The sequence below is a fragment of the Oncorhynchus mykiss genome, chromosome 3 (genome assembly GCF_013265735.2).
Source record: "Oncorhynchus mykiss isolate Arlee chromosome 3, USDA_OmykA_1.1, whole genome shotgun sequence".
Taxonomy (NCBI): Eukaryota; Metazoa; Chordata; class Actinopteri; order Salmoniformes; family Salmonidae; genus Oncorhynchus; species Oncorhynchus mykiss.
In genome coordinates, this window is record NC_048567.1 from 40,593,317 (window position 1) to 40,613,394 (window position 20,078).

General features: G+C 43.6%; 1 protein-coding gene across 2 annotated transcripts in view; it reads left to right on the top strand.

Annotated features, from left to right (window-relative positions):
* dnah7 (dynein, axonemal, heavy chain 7) overlaps positions 1-20,078 on the top strand; it is a 241,518-nt gene that overhangs the window by 132,156 nt on the left and 89,284 nt on the right. For both annotated transcript variants that reach the window (XM_036974097.1, XM_021596897.2), the window contains exons 44-50: positions 5,002-5,231; positions 7,209-7,539; positions 8,031-8,377; positions 8,585-8,765; positions 13,502-13,687; positions 14,575-14,738; positions 18,265-18,419. In XM_036974097.1, coding sequence (XP_036829992.1) covers positions 5,002-5,231; positions 7,209-7,539; positions 8,031-8,377; positions 8,585-8,765; positions 13,502-13,687; positions 14,575-14,738; positions 18,265-18,419 — 1,594 coding nt within the window. The remainder of the gene's footprint in view (positions 1-5,001; positions 5,232-7,208; positions 7,540-8,030; positions 8,378-8,584; positions 8,766-13,501; positions 13,688-14,574; positions 14,739-18,264; positions 18,420-20,078) is intronic.

Consider the following 20,078-nt stretch of genomic DNA (forward strand, 5'->3'; position numbering starts at 1 on the left):
TTGTGATCCGTCCACACAATGTACGGATGTTCCGTCCCCTCCAAGCAGTGTCTCCACTCCTCCAACGGCATCTTCACCACGAGAAGCTCACAATTCCCCACATCGTAATTCCTCTCCGTGGCATTGAGGCGATGGGAGAAGGCGCAGGGTTGTAACTTGAGGTCCACGGTGGAACGCTGGGACAGGACAGCCCCCACTCCGACATCCAAAGCATTGGCCTCCACCACAAACTGATGGGACGGGTCAGGATGAATCAATATGGGAGCAGTGGTGAAGCGGTGCTTGAGGTGCCGGAACGCCCGGTCAGCAGCTGGTGACTACGTGAATGGAATCTTGGGAGAGCTGAGTGCAGACAGGGGGGAAGCCAGGATGCTTTAACCTTGGATAAAGCGGCAATAAAAGTAGGCAAATCCCAGGAAACGTTGCAGCTGCACTCTGGACGTAGGCTGGGGCCAATTCACCACCGAACGAAGACGAACCGGTTCAACATGTTGCCAGGGCCTGGAACGCAGCTGGGGCGTTGGTAAGGCCAACTGGCATGGCCAGGTATTCGTTGTGACCGCTGGCCGTGTTAAAGGCAGTCTTCCACTTGTCCCCTTCTTGCATCAGCTCCAGGTGGTAGGCATTCCGCAGGCCCGACTTGGAGAAAATGGTGCCCCCCCGGAGCGTCTCGAAGGCTGAGGCGGTAGCGGGTAGCGGTCATTGAGGCCCTGGTAGTTGATGCACGGGCGCAGGGTTTTGCTTTTCTTCTCCACAAAGAAGAACCCTGCCCTGCAGGGGTAGCAGAAGGACAAATACACCCTGCAGCTAGGGAGTCCTCGTTGTAGGTCTCCATAGCCTTGGTCCCCAGACCTGACAGAGAGTACTGTCGTCCCTGGGGTGGTGTGGTGCCTGGGAGAAGATCCAGCAGTCATAGGGTCGGTGTGGAGGAAGTGGCCCAGGCCTTACTGAAAACATCCCGGAGGTCCTGATACTCCTCAGGAATGGCGAAGAGGTCCGGGGCAACTTCTGAGCCCACAGGAAGATGACCCGGGGCAGGTTGCGCTGACTTCTGACAATGGCCGTGGCAGAACGGGCTGCAGCTCATGATGGCACCAGCAGTCCAGTCTATGATTGGATTGTGTCGCTGGAGCCAAGAATATTCCAGTACCATGGGAACCTGAGGAGATTGGATTGCCTCGCTGTGGTTCCCTGACACTCGTAGGCTGATTGGAGTGGTATTTGGGTGACCCAGGCTATAGAGCGGCCGTCCAGCTCTCTCTAATGTCCATGGGAATGGAAAGGGAATGAGTGGGGATGCCCAGCTCAGACGCCAGGGTAATGTCCAAAAAACTGTCATCGGTCCCAGAGTCGATGAGTATCCAGAGAGATTTTGACGGGTTCCCCCACAGCAGAATTGTATGGAAAGGGGTATGAGTAAAGGTGGGAGGAAAAGTTATCGCCCCTACCGGTGAGCCTGGTCTTTTAGTGGACAGAGGACACGAAATGACCAGTAGTCCTGCAATACAGACAACTCTTCGTGTGAAGCCGGTGTAGACGTTCGGCTGGGGACAGCCCAGCTCTGCTTAGTTGCATCGGCTTGGGAAGAGGTGAATCGGCAGACTTTGGAGACTTTCGGGGGAACTCGGGTAGCCTCGGGTCCTCTCAGCCATGGAAACATCGGAGACTTCCGGGATGCATAGGAGGCGAGGTGGAATCTTTCCTACATTTCTGTAGCCTCCAGTCGATCCGGATGGTCAAGGCAATGAGCGAGTTGAGATCCGTTGGTAGTTCCCGGGCTGCTAGCTCGTCATTCACTTCCTCCGGTAATCCGTGCAAGAACTTTCACAAAGCTGGAGTATCCTCCGGGCAGTCTCTCTCCCGGACAGTGGAGAATCAAAAATCTTCTTCACCTCTGTGTGGGAACAACAGTTGGCCGTATGCTTCAGTCTGGAGGAGTTCGCACATGGCTGTAGTGTAGGCGAGAGCCCTCCCGGGCCTCAGCGTGATCAGGTACGCTATCTTTGAGCGGTTCGAGGGGAAGGAGGAGGGCTGCAGCTCGATGATGAGAGAACACTGCGCGAGAAACGCCCGACAGGTTCCCGACTCTCCAGCAAAGTGTTCCAGGGGAGGTAAGTAGGGTTCTCAGGAAACCGGTATGACCGGGAAGGCCGCGCTGCTAACAGCCAGGTTACTGAAGGGATTGGAGGTTACCGTCATGGTAGTCTGCCTGACAGACAACCCACAGAATTGCTCCAGAAATGTGTTCAAAGCGTGGTCATGCCGTTCGGCCATGGTCTAGAACCCTTCGATAAGACCATGTAGCAACTCCTCGTGCCTTCCAATGGTGGCTTCTTCGGAGGAGACGCGTTGCGGAGCTGGCCATTGTCTGCTGTGTCCGTCATGGCCAGTTCGTACTGTCAAGTTTCAGGAGAAGACCCAGAACGAGCAGTATGTCTGGTGGCATTGTCATGCTGGAGGGTCATGTCAGGATGAGCCTGCTGGAAGGGTACAACATGAGAGAGGAGGATGTCTTCCCTGTAACGTGTTGAGATTGACTGCAATGACAACAAGCTCAGTCCAATGATGCTGTGACACACTGCCCCAGACCATGACGGACCCTCCACCTCCAAATCAATCCCGTTCCAGAGTACAGGCCTCGGTTTAACGATCATTCCTTTGACGATAAACGTGAATCCGACTATGACCCCTGGTGAGTCAAATCCCCGACTTGTCAGTGAAGAACACTTTTTGCCGGTCCTGTTTGGCCTAGCAACGGTGGTTTTGTGCCCATAGGCGACGTTGCAGGTGATGTCTGGTGAGGACCTGCATTACAACAGGCCTACAAGCCCTCAGTCCATCCTCTCTCAGCCTATTGTGGACAGTCTGAGCACTGATGGAGGGATTGTGCGTTCCTTGTGTAACTTGGGCAGTTGTTGTTGCTATCCTGTACCTGTTCCGCAGGTGTGATGTTTGGATGTACAGATCCTGTGCCGGTGTTCACACGTGGTCTGCCACTTGGAGGACGATCAGCTGTCCGTCCTGTCTCCCTGTAGCGCTGCATTAGGCATCTCACAGTACGGACATTGCAATTTATTTCCCTGGCCACATCTGCAGTCCTCATGCCTCCTTGCAGCATGCCTAAGGCACGTTCACACAGATGAGCAGGGTGGTGTTTTTCAGAGTCAGTAGAAAGGCCTGTTTCATGTCCTATGGTTTCATAAATTTGACCTTAATTGCCAACACCTCGTTCCGCTAGCGGAACCCCTCGCCAACAGCCAATGAAATTGCAGGGCGCCAAATTCAATCAACAGAAATCTCATAATTCTAATTTCTCAAACAAACAAGTATTAGACACCATTTTAAAGATAAAATTATCCTTAAGCCAACCACAGTGTCCGATTTTAAAAATAAAACTACTTTTTGGCGAAAGCAGAACATACCATTATGTTAGGTCAGCAACTAGTCACAGAAAGCATACAGCGATTTTCCAACCAATGAGAGGAGTCACAAAAAGCAGAAATAGAGAGAAACTTAATCACTAATCTTTGATATTCTTCATCAGATGACAACATGTTACACAATACATGTATGTTTTGTTCGATCAAATTCATATTTATATCCAAAAACCTCAGTTTACATTTGGCTTTGCCTCCAGAACATCCCGTGAATTTGCACAGAGCCACATATATTTATAGAAATACTCATAATAAACATTGATAAAAGATACAAGTGTTATTCACAGATTTAAAGATATACTTCTCCTTAATGCAACCGCTGTGTCAGATAAAAAAAAAAACATGCAATAATCTGAGTACGGCGCTCAGAGACCAACACATCACCAAAAGATATCCGCCATGTTGGAGTCAACATAAATCAGAAATAGCATTATAAATATTCACTTACCTTTGATCTTCATCAGAATGCACTCCCAGGAATCCCAGTTCCACACTAAATGTTTGATTTGTTCTTTAAAGTCCATAATTTATGTCCAAATAACTCCTTTTGGTTTGCGCGTTCAGTACACAATCTAAACTCACGACGCGCGAGCAGGTCCAGGCAAAAGTTCAGATGAAAAGTCATAATACAGTCCGTAGAAACATATTCAAACAAAGTATAGAATCAATCTTTAGGATGTTTTTAATTGTTTATGGTTCATTGAACAAGCATGGGAAACAGTGTTTAAAGCCTTTACAATGAACATCTGTGAAGTTATTTAGATTTTTACTATCTTTGAAAGACAGGGTCCTGAAAAAGGGACGTTTCTTTTTTTGCTGGGTTTATATGATTAACAGTCCTAGAATATATCCACGATAAATGTCTCTATTTTCCCCATCCCCTTCTCCGTCTCTGTGTAATAAGCCGTCATAGCTTGTCAGTCCACTGGAGACTTTTGTCTCATGTAAGTGTGTATGTGTATACTCTGTTATTATTTAGTTACTTATTTAATAAATACTTAGTAAATGAATAATTAAATCAATTTGTGTGGTACTGAATGATAAGCAAAGGTTGGGGTTCTTGCAGATCCAAGAGGGTTACGACTGTTCAGATTGAGACTGATATGAGGTAATGATTAATAAGTGACTGTTATCGATATATAACTTATCTTACAGAGTTTAATTTGGGAGTTGGTAACTCGTTAAAAAATGTCTTCCGTGGTACCCAAATTACTAATGAGTTAATTGTTACATGATTATTTTAATTGGGTAACAATTAAACATAGTTATTTTGATTTGTTTAACACTTTTTTTTGCTTACTACATGATTCCATATGTGTTATTTCATAGTTTTGTTGTCTTCACTATTATTTTACAATGTAAAAAATAAAGAAAAACCCTGGATTGAGTAGGTGTGTCCAAACTCTTGACTGGTACTGTATATAATTATGGAACTCAGTCAGGCTTTTCATTTACTCTGATCTAGGATCAGCTTCCCCTCCCCAATCCTAACCTTGCAAAACTAATGCAATATCAGCTTCTCTAGGGGCAACTTCACCCTATACCCTCTCCTCTCTCCTCCCAGAGCTGGCCGGAGGACGCGCTGCAGGCGGTGGCCTCACGGTTCCTGGAGGACATCGAGATGACAGACGAGTCACGGATGGGCTGCATTAACATGTGCAAGAGCTTCCACACATCCACCATCGAGCTGTCGGCCTGTTTCCTGTCCGAGCTGCAGCGCCATAACTATGTCACGCCCACCTCCTACCTGGAGCTCATCTCCACCTTCAAGGCACTGTTGGAAAAGAAGAGAGCGTAAGAAACAGTCAAAACAAGAAGGCTGTTTCTCAATCCACAAGGACGCTTCCCTTTGAGGCAGGTAGCCAACAGGCAGCTGCCTTTGGATTGAGAAACAGTCGACATCTTTTCCCCCCAAATACAGTGCCTTGCGAAAGTATTCGGCCCCCTTGAACTTTGCGACCTTTTGCCACATTTCAGGCTTCAAACATAAAGATATAAAAGTGTATTTTTTTGTGAAGAATCAACAACAAGTGGGACACAATCATGAAGTGGAACGACATTTATTGGATATTTCAAACTTTTTTAACAAATCAAAAACTGAAAAATTGTCCGTGCAAAATTATTCAGCCCCCTTAAGTTAATACTTTGTAGCGCCACCTTTTGCTGCGATTACAGCTGTAAGTCGCTTGGGGTATGTTTCTATCAGTTTTGCACATCGAGAGACTGACATTTTTTCCCATTCCTCCTTGCAAAACAGCTCGAGCTCAGTTAGGTTGGATGGAGAGCATTTGTGAACAGCAGTTTTCAGTTCTTTCCACAGATTCTCGATTGGATTCAGGTCTGGACTTTGGCTTGGCCATTCTAACACCTGGATATGTTTATTTTTGAACCATTCCATTGTAGATTTTGCTTTAAGTTTTGGATCATTGTCTTGTTGGAAGACAAATCTCCGTCCCAGTCTCAGGTCTTTTGCAGACTCCATCAGGTTTTCTTCCAGAATGGTCCTGTATTTGGCTCCATCCATCTTCCCATCAATTTTAACCATCTTCCCTGTCCCTGCTGAAGAAAAGCAGGCCCAAACCATGATGCTGCCACCACCATGTCTGACAGTGGGGATGGTGTGTTCAGCTGTGTTGCTTTTACGCCAAACATAACGTTTTGCATTGTTGCCAAAAAGTTCAATTTTGGTTTCATCTGACCAGAGCACCTTCTTCCACATGTTTGGTGTGTCTCCCAGGTGGCTTGTGGCAAACTTTAAACAACACTTTTTATGGATATCTTTAAGAAATGGCTTTCTTCTTGCCACTCTTCCATAAAGGCCAGATTTGTGCAATATACGACTGATTGTTGTCCTATGGACAGAGTCTCCCACCTCAGCTGTAGATCTCTGCAGTTCATCCAGAGTGATCATGGGCCTCTTGGCTGCATCTCTAATCAGTCTTCTCCTTGTATGAGCTGAAAGTTTAGAGGGACGGCCAGGTCTTGGTAGATTTGCAGTGGTCTGATACGGCCTCCATTTCAATATTATCGCTTGCACAGTGCTCCTTGGGATGTTTAAAGCTTGGGAAATATTTTTGTATCCAAATCCGGCTTTAAACTTCTTCACAACAGTATCTCGTACCTGCCTGGTGTGTTCCTTGTTCTTCATGATGCTCTCTGCGCTTTTAACGGACCTCTGAGACTATCACAGTGCAGGTGCATTTATACGGAGACTTGATTACACACAGGTGGATTGTATTTATCATCATTAGTCATTTAGGTCAACATTGGATCATTCAGAGATCCTCACTGAACTTCTGGAGAGACTTTGCTGCACTGAAAGTAAAGGGGCTGAATAATTTTGCACGCCCAATTTTTCAGTTTTTGATTTGTTAAAAAAGTTTGAAATATCCAATAAATGTCGTTCCACTTCATGATTGTGTCCCACTTGTTGTTGATTCTTCACAAAAAAATACAGTTTTATATCTTTATGTTTGAAGCCTGAAATGTGGCAAAAGGTCGCAAAGTTCAAGGGGGCCGAATACTTTCGCAAGGCACTGTATGTGGCTTTTACATTCATTTATAGCCTGGTCTCTGATCTATTTGGGTTGTGTAGCCAACACCTGTGGTTGTTGGCAAGAGAGCACTAAACAGATCTTAGTCAATGTTAGTAATTTTTAATATAGATGCAAGAAATGTTGATATTATGCCAGTGGTTATGAATATATTACTATATTACCCATTAAACTGACATTATTAAGCTGAAACACCCAACACTCTCTGCATCCACAGAGAAGTAATGAAGCTGAAGCGCCGCTATGAAGTGGGCTTGGAGAAGTTGGAGTCTGCAGCCGCCCAGGTAGCCACCATGCAGGTGGAACTGGAGGCCCTGCAGCCGCAGCTGCGTGTGGCCAGCAAGGAGGTGGATGAGATGATGGTGGTGATTGAGCACGAGTCGGTGGAGGTTGCCAAGACGGAGAAGGTGGTGAAGGTGGATGAGGCGGTGGCCAACGAACAGGCCATGGCGGCCAAGGCCATCAAGGACGAGTGCGACGCCGACCTGGCCATCGCCATGCCCATCCTGGAGTCAGCCTTGTCCGCTCTGGACACACTAACCAACCAGGTTTGAAAACGATTGGGAGATTGGACTATAAAGTCAATGTAAAGCAATCTCCAATGGACTTGTCTTCTGCTTTATCCCAATCCCTCTCAGAATTCAGCCTTTGCCCACCCCCCTTCCATAATAATGCAGGATATTTTTCCAATTGCCATTTAACTATATTCAGTATATTTCTTCTTCTTTGTATATAAATGTTAGGCCCAATCAATGATAGCTTGTCTCCAGATATGTTTGTGGTTCAGCCAATTTATCTCTGTTGTATTCATTCTTTGTCAAGCCAGTCAGAAGAGTTTGCTAAAGCATATAGAGATCTGGGATGCAGCTAAGTCAATGTATAACTTTATATAAAGATGATGCTGAATGGACCAAATCCTAACCTGAGAATCATGTGCATAGCCTAAATCTCTCATAAACATTAAAAGCACCCAAAAATGTGCACATGCACAAACAAATTTCAGCCCTAGGTGACTGTGATTGTTTGCCCCTTTGTCTAGGACATCACAGTGGTCAAGTCCATGAAGAGCCCTCCACCGGCGGTCAAGCTGGTGATGGAGGCCATCTGCATCTTGAAGGGCCTGAAGCCGGACCGCATCCCTGACCCATCGGGCTCCGGCAAGAAGGTGGAGGACTTCTGGGGCCCGGCCAAGAAGCTCCTTGGAGACATGAAGTTTCTTCAGAGCCTTCACGAGTATGACAAGGAAAACATCCCACCCCACCTCATCGCCATTATCCGCAAACAGTACATCACCAACCCAGACTTTGTCCCAGAGAAGATCCGTACCGCCTCCACGGCCGCCGAGGGGCTGTGCAAGTGGGTGCGCGCCATGGAATCCTACGACAAGTGAGTAACGTGTAGAGCTGTGTAAGAAGAATTGCGATCACATTGAATAGTACAGTACACTATAGTCTATTCTTGAATCTCACAAGGATACTGAGTTGTTTTATTGAAGTAAATTGAAATAAGCCTTGGTGGTTATTATTAGAAAATGTTAAGTTAGATTTCCTGAATGGAACCCCAACCTATATATTCTCTCCTCCTCTCGCTCAGAGTGGCCAAAGTGGTGGCCCCTAAGAAGGAGAAGCTAGCTCAGGCCGAGGGGGAGCTGAAGGTGGCCATGGAGAGCCTGCGTAAAAAACAGGCTGCCCTCAAAGAGGTCCAGGACAAACTGGCAAAGCTGCAGCAGACACTGGAGGCCAACAAGAACAAGAAGGCTGAACTAGAGAATCAGGTCAGTGGGGTTAGGCGCATATTACGGAGACGAACCATCATCTCCTTCAATACACCAGCCAGCTCTGGTTAGCAGCTATCCACTTTCTTTCAAATATGTACATAATGGTTTAAGAACACAATATAAATGTAGCAGTATTTGTTGTAGTATTACATCCATTAATCTAATGGAATATATAGTTGAAGTCGGAGGTTTACATACACTTAGGTTGGAGTCATTAAAACTCGGTTTTCAACCACTCCACAAATTTCTTGTAAACAAACTATAGTTTTGGCAAGTCGGTTAGGACATCTACTTTGTGTATGACACAAGTCATTTTTCCAACAATTGCTTACAGACAGATTATTTCACTTATAATTCACTATTTTACAATTCCAGTGGGTCAGACACTAAGTTGACTGTGCCTTTAAACAGCTTGGAAAATTCCAGAAAATGATGTCATGGCTTTAGAAGCTTCTGATAGGCTTATTGACATAATTTGAGTCAATTGGAGGTGTACCTGTGGATGTATTTCAAGGCCTACCTTCAAACTCAGTGCCTCTTTGCTTGATATCATGGGAAAATCTAAAGAAATCAGCCAAGACCTCAGAAAAAAAATTGTAGACCTCCGCAAGTCTGGTTCATCTTCGCAAGCAATTTCCAAACACCTGAAGGTACCACGTTCATCTGTGCAAACAATACTACGCAAGTATATACACCATGGGACCACGCAGCCGTCATTCTGCTCACGAAGGAGACGCGTTCTGTCTCCTAGAGATGAACGTACTTTAGTGTGAAAAGTGCAAATCAATCCCAGAAAAACAGCATAGGACCTTGTGAAGATGCTGGAGGAAACGGGTACAAAAATGTTATATCCACTGTAAAACAAGTCCTATATCAACATAACCCGAAAGGCCGCTCAGCCACTGCTCCAAAACCGCCATAAAATAGCCAGACTACGGTTTGCAACTGCACATGGGGACAAAGATCATACTTTTTGGAGAAATGTCCTCTGGTCTAATAAAACAAAAATAGAACTGTTTGGCCATAATGACCATCGTTATATTTGGAGGAAAAAGGGGGAGGCTTGCAAGCCGAAGAACACCATCCCAACCATGAAGCACGGGGGTGGCAGCATCATGTTGTGGGGGTGCTTTGCTGCAGGAGGGACTGGTGCACTTCACAAAATAAATGCCATCATGAGTAAAGAAAATGATGTGGATATATTGAAGCAACATCTCAAGGCATCAGTCTGGAAGTTAAAAATGGGTCTTCCAAATAGACAAAGACCCCAAGCATATTTCCAAAGTTGTTGCAAAATGGCTTAAGGACAACAAAGTCAAGGTTTTGGAGTGGCCATCACAAAGCCCTGACCTCAATCCTCTAGAACATTTGTGGGCAGAACTGAAAAAGCATGTGCGAGCAAGGAGGCCTACAAACCTAGCTCAGTCATTCCAGCGTTTTTCTTTATTTTTACTATTTTTTACATTGGACATTCTACATCTACAGCGAAATAGCCAAAAAAGTGTTAAACAAATAAAAATATGTTTTATAATAGCCACCCTTGAGGTAGGCACCTCATATTGTTAGATTACTTGTTAGATATTACTGCACGGTCAGAACTAGAAGCACAAGCATTTCAGTACATTCGCATTAACATCTGCTAACCATGTGTATGTGACCAATAAGATTTGATTTGATTTAATTTGAGTCACCTTGGAGATAGCCCTGTACAGAAGATGGGCATATTTGGTAAAATACCAAGTCCATTTTTTGGCAAGAACAGCTCAAATAAGCAAAGAGAAACAACAGTCCATCATTACTTTAAGACATGAAGGCCAGTCAATGCAGAACATTTCAAGAACTTTGAAAGTTTGTTCAAGTTCAGTTGCAAAAACCATCAAGCGCAATGATGAAACTGGCTCTCATGAGGACTGCCAAAGGAAAGGAAGACCCAGAGTTACCTCTGCTGCAGAGGATACGTTCATTAGAGTTACCAGCCTCAGAAATGGCAGCCCAAATAAATGCTTCACAATGTTCAAGTAACACATATCTCAACATCAACCATTCAGAGGAGACTGCATGAATCAGGCCTTCATGGTTGAATTGTTGCAACAACAAAAAACACTACTAAAGGACACAAATGAGAAGAAGACACTTGCTTGGGTCAAGAAACATGAGAAATGGATATTAGACCGGTGGAAATCTGTCCTTTGGTCTGCTGAGTCCAAATTTAAGATTTTTGGTTCCAACCACTGTGTCTTTGTGAGACGCAGAATAGGTGAATGTATGATCTCTTCCCACCGTGAAGCATGGAGTAGGTGGTGTGATGGTGCTTTGCTGGTGACACTGTCGGTGATACGCCATCCCATCTGGTTTGTGCCTAGTGGGACTATCATTTGTTTTTCAAAAGGACAATGACCCAACACACCTCAGGGCTGTGTAGGGGCTATTTGACCAAGAAGAAGAGCGATGGAGTGCTGCAACAGATGACCTGGCCTCCTCAATCACCCAACCTCAACCCAAATATGATGGTTTGGGATGAGTTGGACCGCAGTGTGAAGGAAAAACAGCCAACAAGTGCTCAGCATATGTGGGAACTCTTTCAAGACTTTTTTGAAACCATTCCAGTTGAAGCTGGTTGGAGAATGCCAAGAGTGTGCAAAGCTGTCATCAAGGCAACTTTGAAGAATCTAAAATATATTTTGTTTTTTGTTTTTTGGGTTGTTACATGATTCCATATGTACAATGTAGAAAATAGTAAAACAAAGTAGGTGTATCCAAACTTGTAATATTTTTTGACACTTTTTCCTCCCCAATTTTGTGATATCCAATTGGTACAACAGTCTTGTCTCCTCAAAGCAACTCCCGTGCGAACTCAGGAGAGGCGATCGTCAAGAGCCGTGCCTCCTCCGAAACACAACCTAACCAAGCCTCACTGCTTCTTGACACAATGCATACTTAACCCGGAAGCCAACCGTACCACTGTGTCGGAGGAAACACCGTACACATGGCGATGTTGTCAGTGTGCACTACGCTCAGCCCGCCACAGGAGTCGCTAGTGCGCGATGGGACAAGGACATCACTGCCGGCCAAACCCTCCCTTAACCCAGGCGATGCTTGGCCAATTGTGAGGGCTGCCCCATGGGTCTCCCTGTCAGGCCGGCCTCGACAGAGCCTGGACTCGAACCCAGAATCTCTAGTGGCACAGCTAGCACTGCGATGCAGTGCCTTAGACCACCACGCCACTCGGCAGGCCAGTATCCAAACTTTTGACTGGTACTGTATATATCTATATAATATTTTGGTAGTTTACACACTGCTCGCTTAACCCGGAAGCCAGCCACACCAGTGTGTTGGAGGAAACACCATACAGCTGGCGACCGAAGTCAGCATGCATGCGCCTGGCCCGCCACATGGAGTCGCTAGAGCGCGGCGGGAGAAGGACATCCCGGGCCAGCCAAGCCCTAGCTTAACCCGGACGATGCTAGGCCAATAGTGCGCTGCCTCATGGGTCTCCTGGTCGTAGGCGGCTGCGACACAGCCTGGAATCGAACCCGGGTCTGTAGTGAAACCTCAAGCACTGCGATGCAGTGCATTAGACTGCTGTGTCACTCAGGAGGCCCCTGAATTGTTTTAAAGTGTCATTTTCAAATGAGTTCTATAGCTCTCTTCCTGTTGGCACTTGCTTAACACGATTTGTGGTAGCTCGACTTATTGGCAGAATTTTTGGCAATAATTTATCCCGATTTTAACATTTGCTTAAGAGCTTATACAGTGCATTTGGAAAGTATTCAGATCCCTTGGCTTTTTCCACATTTTGTTGCTTACAGCCTTATTTCAATATGGATTCAATTAAAGCAATTCCTCATCCATCTACACACAATTCCCCATAATGACAAAGCGAAAAAACGGTTTATAGTTTTTGTATTTTTGTAATTACATAAGTATTTAGACCCTTTGCTATGAGTCTCTAAATGTAGCTCAAGTGCATCCTGTTTCCATTGATCATCCTTCAAATGTTATTACATCTTGGTTGGAGTCCACCTGTGGTAAATTCAATTGACTGGACATGATTTGGAAAGGTGCACACACACCTGTCTATATAAGGTCCCACAGTTAACAGTGCATGTCAGAGCAGAAACCAAGCCATGAGGTCAAAGGAATTGTCCGTAGAGCTCCGAGACAGGATTGTGTCTAGGCACAGATTTGGGGAAAGGTACCTCTTGAACACCAAAAGACCAACAATCATATAGGGGCTATCCCAGGCGATCAGAGTAGATGCAAGTACTCTAATATAGTTGTATCTATTTTCATTTAAACTTTCTCAACATGAAAAGTAACCATACTAAGCTAAAACGGGAGAATTAAATAGCCATCAATCGACAATAATATCTGTTCTATTTAAGATTGAACTGTTATTTTTCAAATCTCTTCCAAAAGTAACTCCTATGAACAAATGTTTGGAATGATACTAAGTGTCATTGTTGAGTGTCCTTATTAAGTAAATTGTTGGTAAAGCCTGCCTTCAATCATTCATTCAAAACAAGTTGATAATTGCATTTTTATGGTGTAGTAGCCTCTGCTTTAAACAGGGCCATGTTCATGTTCAGTACAGATGAAACGAGACGTTTTGAAACAGTGAAGGTTCTACCCAAACTATTTCAAAACGTTTTCCCATTTAGTGACTACTGAACGCGACACGGACGGGTAATGTTACAAATCCTCAGCCCTGTCCTTCCCTTCTCGACCTCTAGGTGAAATTGTGCAGCAAGAAGCTGGAGAGAGCTGAGCAGCTGATTGGTGGGCTGGGTGGCGAGAAGACTCGCTGGAGCGAGACAGCCTTTAACCTTGGGGACCTCTACACCAACCTGACAGGGGACATCCTCATTTCGTCAGCCATCGTAGCCTACCTGGGGGCATTCACCTCCAGCTATAGACAGGTAGGTACACAGTGGTGGTACACAGAAGCATCATGAAAGACTGGTCCACACACAAATATACAGGCTCAGAATATACATACTGGTTAAAGTAGGTAAATACAAGGTAGAGACATACAAAGGATATCCTCTTTCATGACATTATCCAGTCAATACAGGAATTGAAAATAATTCCTGGAGAGAAATTCCATGTTCTTTTCAACTGCCAGGATATTAAATAGAATTGACTCCAACAATGAAATACAATGATGTAAAGGGTGATATTGGATCCCCGGTGCCAATGTGCAACAGGTCGTACTTGGACATAGAGTTACAGTGACATACAGGTAAAAACTCAGACATAAATGGATATAAAGATGCGTATATGAACATGCTGCCACATAGAGGGACATAAAGAAATACAGTATACAGCACAGGTAGATACTGTACGAATTAAAAAAGGTACATACAGGGACATAGAATCAGTTTGCATGTCAGTGAGCACTTGAGAGAGTGTTTATGTCTATGTGCATGTTTGCCTGTGTGTGTTTTGATGCAGTTGGCCTCAGTCAACACTAAGAGCTTTGATGTGACAAAGACGAGAGGACGCCAGATAGTTTCAATATTTAACTTGTATGCTTTTCTATGATGCTCAAAAGGAACTGCATTAAAGAGTCTCCCTCAAAATACGTTATTATTGCTACCCTCGCATCCTCTCACGCAAGTATTTTTAACAACAAACACGAGCCGTCATGAAAAATAGATGACACTGATCAAAACATTGTTGCGATTGTGGGAAATGTTTGTGATTAAAAAAAAAAAATTCATGAGCCTGAGATATGAAATTATTACTTTTTGATCTATGCTCGTGGGATGGTGTGCTCCCATGTCTATTTGTATGTGCATTCCAGGCTCAGACCGAGGAGTGGATGGAGCTGTGTAAGAGCAGAGACATCCCGTGCTCCAGCAATATGTCCCTGATGAACTCGCTGGGCGAGCCAGTCAAGATCCGCAGTTGGACCATCGCCGGGCTGCCATCAGACAGCTTTTCTGTAGACAATGGCATCATCATCTCGTAAGTCCACAACCTAAACGAACATATTACCTCAGCCACCACTTAGAGTACTTTTAGCAACCCCCTCTGGTGATACATGGCAGCCATTGTATGCCAACAGCCTTGCTCAATAGCACATTGACAGATTTTTCATCTAGTTGCCTCGGGGATTCGAACCAGCAACCTTTCAGTTACTGGCCCAACGCTCTTAACCACTAGGTTACGTTTAGGTTACGTTTCAATCCCACTCACCATGTTATTTTACCTAATGCAAGAACCATAGGAAGTCTCTCCTGCTGACTGCCTAGGTAGAGCCACACTCGGGGCTCGCAACTAACTTTTTTCCCTACCGTCCCGAAGTACAATTTCAGCATCCAAAACTTAACTTGAACCGTCCCAAACAAAGATTTGCACTAAAATTACACCAACAAAATACAAAAAAAAACGGATGAGCGTGCTTTGCGTGTTTCTATAACTATAAATCTATTACTAGTCAAATGTAATGTGGTTTATTGTTTCATTAAATTTTTTGTGACCTGAGTCTTTTAACCAAAATATTACAGATGAGACAGACATTTTCACCTTCCCCTTTAAGGGTGGGAGGTTACCATGGTAATGCGACTTCAGTCATGTTTGTGCCTGTGAGATTGAGAGTCTGACTAGTATCATAGTATCGTAGTATTGTTTCTCTTCCCTAGCAGTTGGAACTCAAACATTGACAAACAACCTAGCTTGTGAACAAAAATATGTAAATAGCTAAGGAACACAAGGACAAAGTCTCAGTTCCGTAGCCTTCCGTTTCAGCTCTTCATGCTAGGGTAGCCTAGTGGTTAGAGCGGTGGACTAGTAACCGGAAGGTTACAAGTTCAAACCCCCGAGCTGACAAGGTACAAATCTGTCGTTCTGCCCCTGAACAGGCAGTTAACCCACTGTTCCTAGGCCGTCATTGAAAATAAGAATTTGTTCTTAACTGACTTGCCTAGTTAAATAAAGGTAAAATAAAAACTACATGTGAGCACGCACAGCCCCAAGCCAAGCAGTGTTGCAGCGCGAGTCTGAAATACTTTGCACTTTTTACAGTGTGCATTTGGTGCAGGTCAGGGAGACAACCATATTCTCTTGAATACCATAGTAGCTAGCCATAGCCTACAGAAAATGCAAATGCCACAGCAACTTCCGACACACGAACATTGGAATGATATTCTGATATTATACATTATACATTTCCATAACCTAAATAATTACATATGCAATGCCTAGCCAGCAATATCATTGTTTGAAACCTGGACACTTGCTTTTAATAGCCTACAGCCAAAATCTGACCATAGACAAAAAGCTAAGATTTCCTGGTACTGTATGCCACTGAAACCAGCATTTATTCTGTCCAAAGGCAGTAAGGCAAAATCCTATTGTTGCATCTTCAGATATTCCTTCTTTCTAAGCCTATACCATTAGGCTGAATATCAGTCTCTGTCGTATTATAAGAAACGCTGGCATCAGATGTGCGTTTGAGAATGGTGTTCTCCAGTAATAGCATTTTGGAACATTCACGCATATGGCCGAGACGAGTGAACACATTGCTGCGCTTGTAATGTGAATTATTCATAGTTTATCAACTTTTAGGCTACAGTTGAAGTCGGAAGTTTACATACACCTTAGCCAAATACGTTTAAACTCAGTTTTTCACAATTACAGAAATTTATTCTAGTAAAAAATCCCTGTCTTAGGTCAGTTAAGATGACCACTTTATTTTAAGAATGTGAAATGTCAGAATAATCGTAGAGAATTATTTATTTCAGCTTTTATATCTTTCATCAAGTTCCCAGTGGGTCAGAAGTTTACATACACTCAATTAGTATTTGGTAGCATTCCCTTCAAATTGTTTAAATTGGGTCAAATGTTTCGGGTAGCCTTCCACAAGCTTCACACAATAAGTTGGGTGAATTTTGGCCCAGTCCTCCTGACATAGCTGCTGTAACTGAGTCAGGTTTTTAGGCCTCCTTGCTCTCACACGCTTTTTCAGTTATGTCCACATTGTCTATAGGATTTAGGTCAGGACTTTGTGATGGCCACTCCAATACCTTGACTTTGTTGTCCTTAAGCCATTTTGTCACAACTTTAGAAGTATGCTTGGGGTCAATGTCCATTTGGAAAACCCATTTGCGACCAAGCTTTAACTTCCTGACTGATGTCTTGAAATATTGCTTCAATATATCCACATCATTTTCCTTCTTCATGATTTTGTGAAGTGCACCAGTCTCTCCTGCAACAAAGCACCCCCACAACATGATCCTGCCACCCCCGTGCTTCAAGGTTGGGATGGTGTTCTTTGGCTTGCAAGCCTCCCCTTTTTTTCTCCAAACATAACAATGGTCATTATGGCCAAACAGTTCTATTTTTGTTTCATCAGACCAGAGGATATTTCTCCAAAAAGTACAATCTTTGTCCCCATGTGCAGTTGCAAACCGTAGTCTTTTCAAACTGTAGCTTTTTTATGGCGGTTTTGGAGCAGTGGCTTCTTCCTTGCTGAGCGGCCATTATGTCGATATAGGACAGGTTTTACTGTGGATATAGATACTTCTGTACCTGTTTCCTCCAGCATCTTCACAAGGTCTTTTGCTGTTGTTCTTGGATTGATTTGCACTTTTCACACCAAAGTACGTTCATCTCTAGGAGACAGAACACGTCTCCTTCCTGAGCGGTATGACGGCTGCGTGGTCCCATGGTGTTGAAACTTGCGTACTATTGTTTGTACAGATGAACGTGGTACCTTCAGGCGTTTGAAAACTGCTCCCAAGGATGAAACAGACTTGTGGAGGTCTACCATTTTGTTTCTGAGGTCTTGGCTGATTTATTTAGATTTCCCATGATGTCAAGCAAAGAGCCACTGAGTTTGAAGGTAGGCCTTGAATACATCCACAGGTACACCTCCAATTGACTCAAATGATGTCAATTAGCCTATCAGAAGCTTCTAAAACCATGACATAATGTCCGGAATTTTCCATGCTGTTTAAGGCATAGTCAACTTAGTGTATGTAAACGTCTGACCCACTGGAATTGTGATACAGTCAATTAAATATGAAATATTCTGTCTGTAAACAATTGTTGGAAATATGACTTGTGTCATACACAAAGTAGATGTCCTAACCGACTTGCCAAACTATACTTTGTTATAGTTTGTTAAAAATAAATTTGTGTTATAGTTTGTTAAAAATAAATTTGTGGAGTGGTTGGAAAATTTGTTTTTAATGACGTAAATGTTGTGATCTGTTTCAACCTTGTCTTTGTGTTTAAACATTTTTTTATCGAACCACTGTTATATATTTTTCTGGCTTATCGTCCCTCATCTGTCCCAACATCTGTTTTGAACAATCCCATGCATAATTTTTATCGTCCCCAGAATGACGGGACTCCTTTAATTTTGAGCCCTGGCCACACTGTCCTTCCAGTGTGAGTGTGTGTGTGCCTGCGTGTGTGTGTCATGTATCAATTGTGCCTTACTGTTCTCTTTGTGTGTGTGGGTGTGTTTGTGTGTGTGTGTGTACAGCAATGCCCGAAGGTGGCCCCTGATGATCGACCCCCAGGGCCAGGCAAACAAGTGGGTAAAGAACATGGAGAAGGCCAACTGTCTGCACATCATCAAACTGAGCGACGGAGACTTTGTGCGCACCCTGGAGAACTGCATCCAGTTTGGCACACCAGGTGAACTCCCATAGCCTAGAATCCAAACTATATTGTGAAGTGGACCTATGGTTAAACTGAGCACATGAGTTTGGATGCCAGACTAAAACTACTAGCCTCTGGTTGGTGCAGTACTCCTAGTCACCTGAAGGGGTCTCCCTTCACCACAATAACAGATACAGATGTGAATCTGTATTCAGGATCAGAGAACACAGAAATGTGATGTCAAATCAAATAAAATCAAATATATTTGTCACATACACATGGTTAGCAGATGTTAATGCGAGTGTAGCGAAATGCTTGTGCTTCTAGTTCCGACAATGCAGTAATAACCAACGAGTAATCTATTCTGTTCTTCTATTCTTAAGGGCGAGAGTTTTAATGATACTTACAGTTTTAGATACATTTACATCTACACCACCAGGACCCTTGGGATGGAGTAAACACAGTCTACTGCATAGAAATAGATTACATTTATATGTGCTACTGTACATAACAAATTAGATGTGTGTTCAACTGTTGGTTGAACCCTTGGTTAAATCCATGTCTCTTTGCGGGAAGAGGGAAGCTGACTATCATCTTTGTGGGTAGATGGACGCAATCCATCTACGTCCCTTAAGGACCTTGAGTTTTAGCCCTGGGGTGGATTTCCACCGCCATCGTATAGACTTGACTGTTGTGCCCTCAGTATTTATTAGTTTTACAAAACTGCGTAGAAAATGTAACCCTTGCAAGAATAACCATATGTGCTTTTAAAAAAATGCTAATATTCTTAAATATTGTTTTTTAAATTGGGGTGGATGTGTATACCACATCAAATGTCATTCTTTCCTCTTACTTTTTATAATGATTCATGTGTTTTTTCATCTGTTTGATTCAATTGTTCACAATAACAAACAAACATGCTTTTACCAATCTGGTAGCTCTTGTAGCGGCATAGGCTGTGAGAGCGATACAAAGCATAAATATAAAAACAAAGCCCAACTCGGGTTATCTGTCAAGTCAATATGTACTTGCAGACAACAGGAACAGCATTTACAAGTGCTGTGTCCTTGTATTTGGTATTGATATTTGTTGGTATTTTATTTGGATCCCCATTAGCTGTTGCAAAAGCAGCAGCTACTCTTCCTGGGGTCCACACAAAACATGAAACATGACATAATACAGAACTTTAATAGATAAGAATGGCTCGAGGACAAAACTACATCAATTTAAAAAACACACGTAGCCTACATATCAATTCAAAGGGTACAAATAGGACAAATAGTCTAGAGAGAAACAGAACTGTGTGTTATGTTTGCCTCCTGTTTGCTCCCCCGGTATATTGCTTTTCATATATGTATTTCACTGTAAATGCCCATTCTATATCTCTCTATTCAACTCATTATTATTATTATTATGAGAAAATGCATTTTGTCTCTTAATCACATCCACGATAGCCTATCCAAAGGCAAAGTGCAGAAAACAAATAGGCATCCCCAGTGGAATCATGAAGACATAGGAACAAAAGTTTCTGTTTGACATAACTAATGACTAGTAATTGTCTGCTAGGAAGCGTAGTACCATGGTCCTTGAGGGTCCTATAATGTAGTGTCACAGAGCTAACCAGAGGATGTTGGAAGGAGGGGTCAAAGTTGCCTATTCTTATTATGTTATTTCAGGGGTATCAGCTCAAAGCAG